This window comes from Meles meles, chromosome 6 (genome assembly GCF_922984935.1).
Source record: "Meles meles chromosome 6, mMelMel3.1 paternal haplotype, whole genome shotgun sequence".
NCBI classification, from domain to species: domain Eukaryota; kingdom Metazoa; phylum Chordata; class Mammalia; order Carnivora; family Mustelidae; genus Meles; species Meles meles.
In genome coordinates, this window is record NC_060071.1 from 124,112,917 (window position 1) to 124,126,094 (window position 13,178).

The 13,178-nt window shown below is 37.8% G+C and overlaps 1 protein-coding gene across 8 annotated transcripts in view; it reads right to left on the reverse strand.

Annotated features, from left to right (window-relative positions):
* ZC3H14 (zinc finger CCCH-type containing 14) overlaps window positions 1-13,178 on the reverse strand; it is a 51,651-nt gene that overhangs the window by 32,610 nt on the left and 5,863 nt on the right. For all 8 annotated transcript variants that reach the window (XM_046007952.1, XM_046007951.1, XM_046007948.1 and 5 more), the window contains exons 3-9: window positions 9,135-9,249; window positions 6,895-6,935; window positions 5,387-5,582; window positions 4,215-4,644; window positions 3,158-3,318; window positions 2,669-2,769; window positions 743-898 (exon numbers count right to left, since the gene is read on the reverse strand). In XM_046007952.1, coding sequence (XP_045863908.1) covers window positions 743-898; window positions 2,669-2,769; window positions 3,158-3,318; window positions 4,215-4,644; window positions 5,387-5,582; window positions 6,895-6,935; window positions 9,135-9,249 — 1,200 coding nt within the window. The remainder of the gene's footprint in view (window positions 1-742; window positions 899-2,668; window positions 2,770-3,157; window positions 3,319-4,214; window positions 4,645-5,386; window positions 5,583-6,894; window positions 6,936-9,134; window positions 9,250-13,178) is intronic.

A 13,178-nucleotide genomic window follows, 5' to 3' on the forward strand; every position in this document is an offset into this window, starting at 1 on the left:
ACAGCAAAAGTGTTTGTACTGGAGACGGGGTTAGTGGGGGTTGAGAGAAAGGAAGCAGAAAGATCAGCTGGAGGCTAACTGCAGTTAACCAGCAACAAAAGAATAAAGTAGGGCCATTGGGACAACTGGCCAGGTCAAAGAAAGGATGCTAAGAAGTGTCCCAGTTCAGGAGAACAGGGGTACAATTAACAAAAAGAAGAAAAAATGCAGGTATCTATGTATCTCTAAGTAGAAACTTTCTAAGGACCAGCAGAACACTGGTAATTATTAAGGCTAGATAACCGGATTCATGGGAATTCACTGCACTATTCTTCCCACTTTTAAGAACATTAAAAATTTCTGGGGCGCCTGGATGGCTCAGTGGGTTAAGCCTCTAAGCCTTCGGCCCAGGTCATGATCTCAGGGTCCTGGGATCAAGCCCTGCATCAGGCTCTCTGCTCAACAGGGAGCCTACCTCTCCCCCTCTCTCTATCTGCCTCTCTGCCTACTTATGATCTATCTCTGTTAAATAAATAAATAAAATCTTCAAAAATAACCTAAAAATTTCTATAATAAAAAGACTTAAGATCCTAAAGTGTGCAGACTTAGACTTTCCTTGTGGTCCCTTCTCATTCTCTCTTTGGGCCTAAAAAGCACTTTTCTCACACAACTAACATTTCATAAACACCAAGTGGCAAATCTTTAATGCCTCATGAAAAAAAAAGTATAGTAACAGAGAATGACATATCATTTAAATTATTACCTTGGCTCTTTTCTATATTATCTCCCTTTGTTTCCTCTTCTTTAATGGGGGTACTTATTCTGGGGGTCCTGCTTTGGCCCTGGACCATTTCTGCCAGCAATTCTTCTTGAGAAGTTCGAGTTCTGGGAGCAACTGGAAGTGTCTGTTTCTGTGAGACTTTTTAAAAGGAAAAAAGATGGGAAATGTAGATGCAGTAATACATCAAAACTGAACAATGAATATGCCCTATTAAACATAAATGCCTCCTTGGGTTTAGAACAAATGAAAAATTTGAAACGGTTCATAGGTAACACCTTTTTTTCTCACAATATTCCAGAGAGATATATACCTGACTTCATCTATACATTTTAAATCACATGCCATAAATACATTGCCAGACATAGTATTCATTTTTAACCAAATGTAATTTAAATTTTGCTTCATGATCACATAACAACTTCCAATTATAATTTACATACTACAGGTCAAAAATGAATATCAATGTTATTTCTCAAAAATACACGGGCAATCTCCCACTATTATAAAAACAGGGGGACGCTGGGTGGCTTAGTCGGTTAAGCATTTGATTCGATTCCGGCTCAGGTCATGATTCCAGGGTCCTGTGATCAAGCCCTACATAAGGGTTTTTGCTCAGTGGAGAGCTTGTTTCTCCCATTCCCCTCACTCTCCCTGCTCATGCTCTCTAATAAAATCTTTTAAAAAAAACCCAAACAACAAAAAACAACACTCAATATTGTAGAAAGGCAAAGAAATGAAATTTATATAGGTTAGGTCTAGTTTTGGCCTTAGCCTGATATTCCTTATATGCCAAAGCTGTTTATGTTCAAAGTTAAGTTAGAAATGAGAAGAGGACAGATACCTATGAGGTTCAAAAGCTGATAACTTACAATCTACTTCACTTTAGGAAAGGGTGACAAAAAGAAATACAAAAGAATGAAACGGCAGAAAAATGCTAAACGAACGGTCATCAAATCCATAGCAAAAATAAAATAAAAATTTTTACAGTGGGCAAGCATCAGTTTTTATTAATCGAAAGTTTTACACACTAGCTTCAGCACATGGGGCAGAACACAGAATTTATGACAATATGGCACCCATCATTTAGTTTGCATTTCGGAACAAGTTTTCTGTAAGGTCTGACTAATGTGACTTATCTCCTTTCCTTATCCTTTAAAAACATGCAGTACCTTTATATTCTCATAAAATAATTCAGTACTTCCACTAGGACTGGGGTAGGAACATCACAAATGAGTCAATTCTCTGCCTTATATTCCATTAATGGGCTCTACTGAGGGGGAAAAAAAAAAAAAAAGCCAATCTGCTCATGCACTAGCCAAATTTGTCTAACTCTGACCTCTTAATATCCAACTGAGCTCCCTTTTATAGATCATAAATTCCTATCAAATCTTGACTCCAGGGGCGCCTGGGTGGCTCAGTGGGTTAAGCCGCTGCCTTCGGCTCAGGTCATGATCTCAGGGTCCTGGGATCGAGTCCCACATCGGGCTCTCTGCTCAGCGGCGAGCCTGCTTCCCTCTCTCTCTCTCTCTCTGCCTGCCTCTCTGTCTACTTGTGATCTCTCTCTGTCAAATAAATAAATAAAATCTTAAAAAAAAAAAAAAAAATCTTGACTCCAATGACATGAATATGAAAGTCCCACCTTTATCAAAACTCCCTATAAAAATTTTATTAAATATTTCACACACACTATGAAGGGAATAAAAGGCACTACACAGCTGATCAAAGAACTAAATTACACTGACAACTGAAAGTTTCTCAAAGTGATCTGTTAAAACCATTCTTCTCTGAAACTCTTCTTGGTCCTGACATTCGGCAAGTGTCTTTATTATACAACTTGGGAAGCAATCAATGCTAGCTTCAAGAGTCAAAGAAAACTCAACGTAAACATAATAATACATTTTAAATTACCTGTAGAATAGTTAGTCGTTTTCGTTACAGATTCTTGAGCTTCAGATATAGCCTTCAAAATTAGGTTCTTGTTAGCTTGTTTAGAAGGTGGAAGTGAAGGTCTAAAAAAAAGTTAAAAGTATATTGATTAAATTTTAGATTTGAGTTCTTTACATGCTAGCCATCCATTAGGCCTTTACTACAGCCTTCCCTTAGATTTTGTACAGACTAACTGTAGTTTTTTAAGAAATGTTAACTACACTGGAACATTTTAAACTTTTTAAATAATGAATCTGGATCACCCCCTCATCCCCCCACCGTATTACAGTTTTTATTCTCTGCAATCTTCTCCAATTTTAAGCAATTTCTCTTTCATTAATCTGTTTCTCAAAAACCAATAGAAAAGTCTTACATGCTATTAAAATTTTATTTTCATGATATCCTCTTCAAGAAACCCAGAAGATTCCATCAGGCAATTAAAGATTAATTTACAGACAATGGTCAAGGTACCTCCTTTCAGGCTTTGCTGGCACTGACACACTGCTGGAGATGCTTCCTGTACGAGACCCACAATCATCATCTTCCTCCTCCTCTTCTCCATCATGATTGAATTTTTTTACTTTAACAACTGAACTTACCACAGGCAACTTTCTCTTCCGAAAGTTTTCTTCCTGCAAGCAGATAAATTTACGCTTACCTAGTCTCAGAAAAAAAACAAAGTTCTATCACAGTGTTTTTTTTTGTTTTTTTTTTTCTCAAGAAAAAGCCAATCATACTGAGAATTCACAAGCTACTTCCTGGTTTCTTATAAAAATGTAAACATTATCCTAAGAGCCAATCATTAGCTGTAACAAAAAATAACGCTTTACATTCATGTATAAACAGCAGCATATAGCACTGTTGAGGAAACTAATAAAATGGAATTATTTTATTGTTTCTAAGTAACTGCCGTGGAAAATCTAAAACTGACCTAAAATTCCCCCGAAATTACAAGGTAAGGTTATAGCTATCTTAAATGCTGGCATCCCAGGAAAGTAAACAAGATGTAAATTATCTGTAGAAGCCAATCGTGGAAAGGAAAATCTGGTGTAGTATGTTAAGTAGCACAGAAATTAGTTTAAAGTAAACTTGCAGTATTTGTTTAGCTATTTCACATATATTCAGGACTAAGAAATACCAATTTTCAGTCTAAGAAGCCAGAATTTAAAAGTATATGCAGTAGCGCCTGGCCAGATCCTTAGCAGAGCATGTGACTCTTGATCTCAGGGTTGTGAGTTCAAGCCCCACGATGGGAATGCAGCCTAACTTAAAAAAATAAAAGAACTTTTAAAATATAACAACAACAGGGGCGCCTGGGTGGCTCAGTGGGTTAAGCCGCTGCCTTTGGCTCAGGTCATGATCTCAGGGTCCTGGGATCGAGTCCCGCATTGAGCTCTCTGCTCAGCAGGGAGCCTGCTTCCCTCTCTCTCTCTCTGCCTGCTTCTCTGTCTACTTGTGATCTCTGTCAAATAAATAAATAAAATCTTAAAAAAAAAATATAACAACAACAGCAAAAGTATATACAAACCTCAATACTCATTTTTTCTGAGTTGTTTCTGAAAAAGGGGCTGTAAGTCTCTTCTAAACTGTTAAGCACTTCCGGTTCACACAAACGTCCTGTTTCATATACCCGGCTGTTCTGTATATCAGATTGCTTGGCAGCATGAATACTGTTTTGCTGCTGCTGAAATTGCAACCTGTTTAAATGAGCACCACTATCTGCATTTCGACTTGCAGGTGGTCGATAAATTTCAATAGAAGGGCGAGAAGAACCATATGTAAGTGTCACTGTAGGTTTTTTCTGAGATAAGGGATTCTCCTGCACAAAATTGAGGTCTTCATCAATGAGATCATCTGGTTCTGGTTTAATATCAATCACATCTTCAGAGGGTGCTGGCTCCCTCAGAGGCTTCACAGTTGACATTAATCGGGTTGCAGCTCCATCATCATAAGTCTGTCTATTTTTAAAAACACATACACACAAAATTATAACCAACTTAGAGCAGTAACTTCAAATACTTAAATTTTAATGAAAAAGTTCATTCTTTAAGTACTCCATTAAAAACTACTACTTTTTTTTAAAAGATTTTATTTATTTATTTAACAGAGAGAACATAAGTAGGCAGAGCAGCAGGCAGAGGAAGAGGGAGAAGCAGGCTCTCCGCTGAGCAGGGAGCCTGATGTGGGGCTTGATCCCAGGACCCTGGCATCATGACCTAAGCCGAAGGCAGCCACTTAACAAACTGAGCCACCCAGGCGCCCCTAAAAACCACTTTAAAAGTACTTTTTTAAAAAAACTTTACATATTTGAGGTAAAAGACAATCATACATGGGTCTGAACCATTACCTTATTTAAAAAAAAAAAAAAAAGGGGGTGCCTGGGTAGCTCAGTGGGTTAAAGGCTCTGCCTTCAGCTCAGGTCATGATCCCAGAGTCCTGGGCTCCAGTCCCAAGCCGGGCTCTCTGTTCAGCAGCGAGCCACTTCCTCCTCTCTCTTTCTGCCTGCCTCTCTATTTGTGATCTCTGTCTGTCAAATAAATAAATTAAAAAAAAAAATCTTTAAAAAGGAAAAAAATTGCTTACAACCACCTCAGTATTTCCAAAAATTCCTGAAAACTAAAATTGAAAGATCTAAAAACTAATGTCAAGGTCATATACACATACCCACCCACCCACAGCAGGTCTACACAGGACTCTTACCTGACAGTAGTGGTTTTCTGCTCTTGTGAACTAGTAGAAACCCTGGAATCTCTTTTTTCAGGTCTAGTGCTAGCAACTGCAAGAGGTGGCACTGCAGCTTCATGCCTTCTCTCATCTCCCCGACTGAAACAGCTCTTGTTTGAAGACACATTATTGTCAAAGATATTAGTATCAGAAGACTTAAGACTGGAAGGGTCTGGAAAGAGAAATACATGGTCCTTTTAAGCTGTTTTTATTACTTTACTTTGAACCTTTCCCCTGTTCATCACCAATTTTAAAAGCAGTATGTGTTCTTCCACAATGTTTTTAATGGCTGAACGTTACTCCACAGTCAGTATAATAATTAATTCAATTCACTATTACTGAATTTCTCAGTAATTTTCCATTATAAAACATTAAAACATCCTTGGGGCACCTGGGCAGCTCAGTCAGTTGAGCAACAAAGTAGTGATTTCAGCTCAGGTCTTGATCTCATGGGCAGTGGGATTGAGCCCTATGTCAGACTCTGTGCTTATTAGCAGAGTCTGCTTGAGATCCTCTCTTTCCCTCTGCACTCCCCCACATTCTCATGCATGCACACTCTCTCTTCTTCAAATAAATAAATCTTTAAAACTAAATAAATCAAGGGTGCCTGGGTGGCTCAGTTGGTTAAGCATCTGCCTTCAGCTCAGGTCATGATCCCAGGGTCCTGGGATCCAGCCCTACATCTGGCTTCTAGCGTAGTGGGGAGCCTGCTTCTCCCTCTCCCTCTGCCTGCTGCTCCCCCTACTTGTGTGCGCTCTCTCTGTCAAATAAATATATAAAATCTTAAAAAAGAAAAGTAAATAAATCAATAAAATATAAAAACACCCTTGAAGCTGAAACACTTCACAAATGCACAATCCTTTCCTTAATTTTCCTTCCCTTGTTTAATTATCTTTAAGTTATGTTGAATTTATTGCTCTTGAATTCACTGTTCATGCACCTCCTAAGAAAGTCCTAAGAAACTATTATTTTCAAATTTATGGAATTTTTTCCAAAGCAGCATTAAATAGAAATAAACATTTCTTTAGAAAATAAACATTAGGAGCACCCGTCTGCCTCAGTCAGTTAACTGTCCGTTTTCAGCTCAGGTCACAATCTGAGTCCTGGGATCGACCCCCCACATCACGCTCCCTGTCCAGCAGGGAGTCTACTTCTCCCTCTCTCTGCTCATGCTCTCACTCTCTCTCAAATAAATAAGATCTTAAAAAAAAAAAAAAAAAAAGCCCCACCAAAAAATGCTATAGTAAATTCCAAAAATTTTTTTTAAAGATTTTTATTTATTTATTTATTTGACAGAGAAAGACACAGTGAGAGAGGGAACACAAGCAGGGGGAGAGGGAGAAGCAGCCTTCCCACTGAGCAAGGAGCCCAATGTGGGACTCAATCCCAGGACCCTGGGATCATGACCTGAGCCAAAGGCAGACACTTAATGACTGAGCCACCCAGGTGCCCCAGTAAATTCCAAATGTTTTAATGAATCTTACCAGTTGTAACAGAGCGAAGTTTATCTAACACACCATGAAGCCTAAAAGAAAAAAAAGATATTAAAACTTCGTTTAATCAAGAAAAGATTTTATTTCAACTATCACTTGAAATTTGATGACATTACAGACTCTACCTTCAGCTATAAATATTGATAAATGGTACTAAACAGTATTTAATGGACAAATAGCATCAAAGTTAAAGAAATGACACATTTTTTAAAAGGCTTATATGAGTACTATAGAAGTAAATAAAAAGATCATATTTTTTCATCATTGTTTTGAACATCTATCTTCTGTGCAAATAAGGGAAAAGATATTATTTGACCAGTCTTCATCTACAAAGAATGTAATTTTGTTTTAGACTCCATGTAGCTTATGGTAAAAGACAAAGTAACACAAATATGTAATATAGCTTACTGTTACAATTCCTTAAGCAGAGTTTATTTATATGGTTTCTGAAACAGCTTAATTCTGTGAAATAAAAAACTTGAAAATAATATCAAAACATATTACCTCATTACTAATGCTATAAACAAGTACAGGTTACAACCTTGTTTATAACACAGACTATCTTAGTAGTTAATGCACAAAGTAAATTTGCCTTACAATGCCTTCCAAGAGGCCATTCCTTTTGAAAATACCAGAAATATCTATCCCATTATAATGTTTCACCCAGCACCCAGTCACATGCTACTGTCCCCTTGGACACAATTACTACAGGGCTCCAAACAATCATAATGGTCCATTTCAGGCTGATGTCAATGAACACTTAACCAGGGAAATAAAGTGCCCAAACAGAGACACAGTAACTTGCATCAGTACACATTATGGAATTTACGGCAAGATGAGAAAACTGAGTTTGATTTTAAATTCTAATTCATTCAGTCCTTTATGTAAGAAACTAGTCCAAAATGTTCCATCAAGTTATCTAAGATCTCTATCTAGGTTGATCTTCCACAGTATACTAGTGGGACTCAAACCCAAAGTGATGCCAAGGCTGAACCAAAAGTCTTATAAAACACGTATACAAAACAAAACAAACACCTGGAGTGCAGAAGAGTTTTGTTTTTATAACTTCCCCAGCCAAAAGTACCACGGCACCACGGTCTGCCTTTCTCTCTCTCTCTCTCGTTCTCTCTTTTTTTAAAAAATAAGTTCTGGGGACTAAGTGTAAAGAGCGGGTTAGGGAACCACTCCGCAGTAGTTGGCTGTACCAAAAAATTTTGAGATCAACCACTGCACTTAATGTCATACAAAACTACGTAATCTAAACACAGAGAATTCTGCATGGAATTTCAAGAAAACTTCACAAGACTTGCAAAGCAATAGTGACCCACGGGGGCAAAAACACACAAAAAAACACAAAAAAAAATTTTAGATAAATTTTAGCTTAAAGGTAAGAATTTAACCAGCTTCATATGCCTCTTTAGTGCGTCCTATTATCTCTCCCAGTTTCTTGACATTCAAAGTAAGCAGGCCACTCCGCTCACTCAACTTTTGCTCCATTATCAACTTGTGCTGTAACTGGTGGTTCCCAGAGTGAGGGCGCTTACAGCAGCACTTCCTGATCTATTCTCAGCCACACGTTATCCTCCCCCTCCACCCTCACTCTACCTCAAACCTGCCTTCTTAAATTGAATCTTGTGCTTTTAGTCAGTATTCTCAACTAAGAGGCAATATTTGGTTTGAAAAAGAACATGGAAAATTATAACATGAATTTATATTTGAACATAAAATTTTCTTTTTAAAATTCCAAACTTTAGAAAGTTCCAAATTTTTAAAAATGATTTGAAATTTTGTCCAAAAACCTTGCCCCCTAAAGCAATTTAGGAAGTCAACCCAGCCCCCAAAATATATGCAACTGGTTTTGGTTGGGGGAAAGGAGTAAGATGCAAAAGAATACTAAAGAACCATAGTTAACTATAGTTAACATAGACTAAGGACTTGCTGTGGGGCAGGCACACAGCCACAAGTACATTACCATGTATTATTTCATTTAATCCTTACAACAGTCCTATAAACGGGATTTATTAATCCCATTTTACAAATTGAAAAACCAAGGCAAAAGGCAGATCCGGAATTTAACCTCAGGAGTCTGGCTCCAGAAGCTGTGCTCTCATGGCTCACTATCCGCCTCTCCACAGTGAATCTGATTCTCCTGTCAAGAACCTCTTTTCAGACAATACCTATTCTGACTTGTGCCAAACTTTGGTCTAAGGGGTAAAAATTCAGAAACATACCATACGGTGAATCGAATTGTGTTGTTCCCTAGAAACAGGGACAGGTCCTCTGTCATTTGGTCCTGACTTTTCTTGTTGGCCACCATCACCATAATGTAATCAGGAAGTTCTTCATCTAGTTAAAAGGAAAAGTATATAAAACTTTTTTAGTTTTCCTCAACATTGTCTTCTACTTAAAAGTTATGCACTTGAAAATATAGATATAGCTCTAAAAATTAATATCTCAGCTCTACTAGAATTATGTTGGACAAGAAAGTATAGTCTTTTTCCCCTCTTCATTACATAGGTATTTTAATTACTAGAAGGATAGGAATTAGGAATAACTAACAAATACTTATAAAACTAGGTATTCTGAATTACAATATTAAACTTGAGTGTATTCATTGCATTTTTATCTTTTTAATAATGCTCATCAATTTCAGAGAAGCTGTGCTCGCTTCGGCAGCACATATACTAAAATTTCAGAGAAGCTTCCAAAAAGCATATGGACATGCCTCAAGAGTAATAACTGAGTTCTGTCTAGTTTTGTGTTTATGCTTCAAAATGATTTTCATTTCTCAAGAGAACATCTTCATCTTCAGTAAAGACAGATTTCTATTATCTCAGGATAATCAATTTGCACCAACAGCAAATAAACTAAAACCACCCCAGAACTCTACAACATTAAAAAAATTTAATCTTAGGGGCACCTAGGTGGCTCAGTCATTAAGTGTCTGCCTTCAGCTCAGGTCATGATCCCAGGGTTCTGGGATGGAGCCCCACATGGCATCGGACTTCCTGCTCTGTGGGAAGCCTGCTTCTCCCTCTCCCACTCCCCCTGCTTGTGCTCTCTCTCTCACTGTGTCTCTGTCAAATAAGATATTTTTAAAAATTAATCTTAAATTTAAATAATTTCAACTTCATTTACTGTTTTATCCTCACATACACTCCTAACACAATGATTATGAAGGTGAGGTCTAGGACCAAAAACAACAAAAACAAAACCACCACAGTAAGAAGGTAAGGAAGCAATAGCCATTATCAAGAACTCCAAAAAAATTCCTTCAGATTTCTTAAATACCTTAAAGATTCATATTTCTAAGTAAGCAAAAGGTTCATTTCAGAAGTACTATCAGACAAAAAAAAGTACTATCAGACATTTGTTTCAAGGAGAATTATCAAAAATCCAGTTAAAGAAAAGCAAATATACTCAGAAAGCAAATATACTCAGAATCTACAAATGGAGAGAGAGAAATCTTTATTTTTTACTGCTCTAATAGTATGAATATACAATTTACTTACTCATTTTATGTCTTTGGATATTTAGATCTCTTGCAATTTTACTAACAACAAAAAGAAAATGTTGCAAATAAATTTTAGAAGTCTAGGTGGCAACCCTGCCTCTGAAGAGTTAAAAAAAAAATCCAGGGGCTATGGGCTATGAAAGCCACTCTGTTTTACATCATGACATACCTAGAAAATGGTAATATTTATAGGGTGCACTGGAGTAAAGAGGAAAATTACTCACAGTCAAAGTAAACCAGCCACTTCTGCCTCACCAAACATACCCAGCCACCCCAAGTGCTAAGAAAAATCAAATCTCAACAGACTGAAAAGTTTTCCCGATGTCCAGTATACTAATGTGCAGGTAACACTCGATAAGCAGCTGCTATAGGGGAGAGATTCTGAAATTTAGGTGCACATCAGAATTTACTGGCAGCTTTAAATAATCTGCTTATGTCCAAGCTGCACCCCAATTAAATTAGAATATTGGACAGGAGGATCAAGGCATCAGTGCTTTTTATTTATTTCACTGAGGTATAATTAACATACAATATTTTATTAGTTTCAGGTGAACAACGTAGTGATTGGACATTCTATATGTCACTCAAAGCTCACCACAGTAAGTGCAGTTACCATCTGTCACCATACACTATTATTACAAAACTGATTATACTCCCTGTACTGTACTTTTCATGTGACATTTTATAACTAGATCTCTTAATCCCCTTTATCTAGTTCACCTATCCCTGACCTACCTCCCCGCTGGCAACCACCAATTTGTTCTGTGTATCTTCGAATCTGGATTGGTTTTAGTTTAGTTTTTTAAAAGATTTTATTTATTTGACAGAGAGGGAGAGATCACAAGTAGGCAGAGAGGCAGGCAGAGAGAGAGGGAGCAGGCTCCCTGCCGAGGAGAGAGCCCAATGTGGGGCTCAATCCCAGGACCCTGGGATCATGACCTGAGCTGAAGGCAGAGGCTTAACCCACTGAGCCACCCAGGTGCCCCTTAGTTTTGTTTTTTATTTTATTTTATTTTTTATTTAAGTACTCTCTACACCCAACGTGGGGCTTGAACTCATGACCCTGAGATCAAGTCACATGCTCTACGGACTCAACCAGCCAGGTGCCCATTTTGTTTTTTAGATTCTACATTTAAGAAAATCGTATGGTATTTGTCTTTCTGTGTGGTTTATTTCACTCAGCATAATACCCTCTAGGTCCATCCATGTTGTTCTAAATGGCAAGATCTCATTGTTTTTTATAGCTGAGTAACGTTCCATTATAAACATACAGACACACATACATATATCTTATCTTCTTTATACAGTCAATAGGCACTTGGGCTGCTTCTGTATCTTGGCTATTGTAAATATGCTACAATGTAACATAGAGAAGCATGTTATCTTTTTGAATCAGTGGTTTTGTTTTCTTTGGGTAAATACCCAATAGCGGAATTACTGGATATGGTACTTATATTTTTAATTTTTTAAAAGATTTTATTTATTTATTTGACAGAGAGAGAAATAACTAGAGAGGGAACACAAGCAGAGGGAGTGTGAGAAGGGGAGGCAGGCTCTCTGCTGAGCAGGAATCCCGATGCTGCGCTCGGTCCCAACGTTCCGGGATCATGACCTGAGCCAAAGGCAGACACTTAATGACTGAGCCACCCAAGTGCCCCATTTTTAATTTTTTAAAAAGATTTTATTTAGGGGTGCCTGGGTGGTTCTTTTTTTAAAGATTTTATTTACTTATTTGACAGAGAGAGAGAGAAAGTACAAGCAGGGGGAGCAGCAGGGAGAATACAACATGGGGCTCAATCCCAGGACCCTGGGATCATGACCTGAGCTGAAGGCAGATGCTCAACCAACTGAGTCACCCAGGCATGCCTATTTTTAATTTTTTGAGGAACCTCCATACTGTTTTCCATAGTGGCTGCACCAGTTTGCAATGGAAGGAGGGTCCCCTTTTCTCTACATCCTCGCTACGTTCTTGTCTCGATTCCACCAACCATTTTGATAGGTATAAAGTGATATATATAGTTTTGATTTGCATTTCCCTGATGATTACTATGTTAGCATCCTTTCATGTGTCTGCTGGCCATCTGTATATCTCCTTTGGAAAAATGTTCAGGTCCTCTATCCATTTTTTAAATGGATTTTTTTTTTTTTTTTGATGTTAAGTTGTATAAGTTTTTTATCCATTTTGGATATGGACCCCTTAGAAGATGTATCATTCACAGATATCTTCTCCGATTCAGTAGGCTGCTTTTTTGTTGGAGAAATCTGAATATTTAATAAAATCATGCAATATGATGTGAGGGAATGTAAGTGAGAACAAGAAGCCAGTCATTTATTTTCTTTGTAGAGTATGAAAAGGTTCCCACTGTTTCTGGCAATTGTAGCAAGTAAGCCTCCCAGCTTATTTATGCAAAGTGTACCTACCTAATATGGACTACTATGGGTAGCCAAGGAAAGGTCAACAAAAAAAGTTAGAGCGGCGACTGGGTGGCTCAGTGGGTTAAGGCCTCTTAAGGGCTCTCTGCTCCACGGGGAGTCTGCTTTCTCCTCTCTCTCTGCCTGCTTGTGATCTCTGTCTGTCAAATAAATAAATAAAATCTTAAAAAAAAGAAAAAAGTTAGAATGCTTTGCGAGCCTTCACAGATTTTGTCCCTCACAATGTCAATGATGAAAATGTGCTTTCCTGGGTGCCTCAGTCAGTTAAATGTCTGCCTTCAGCTCGGGTCATGATCCCAGGGTCCTGGGATCAAGTACTGCATCTGGC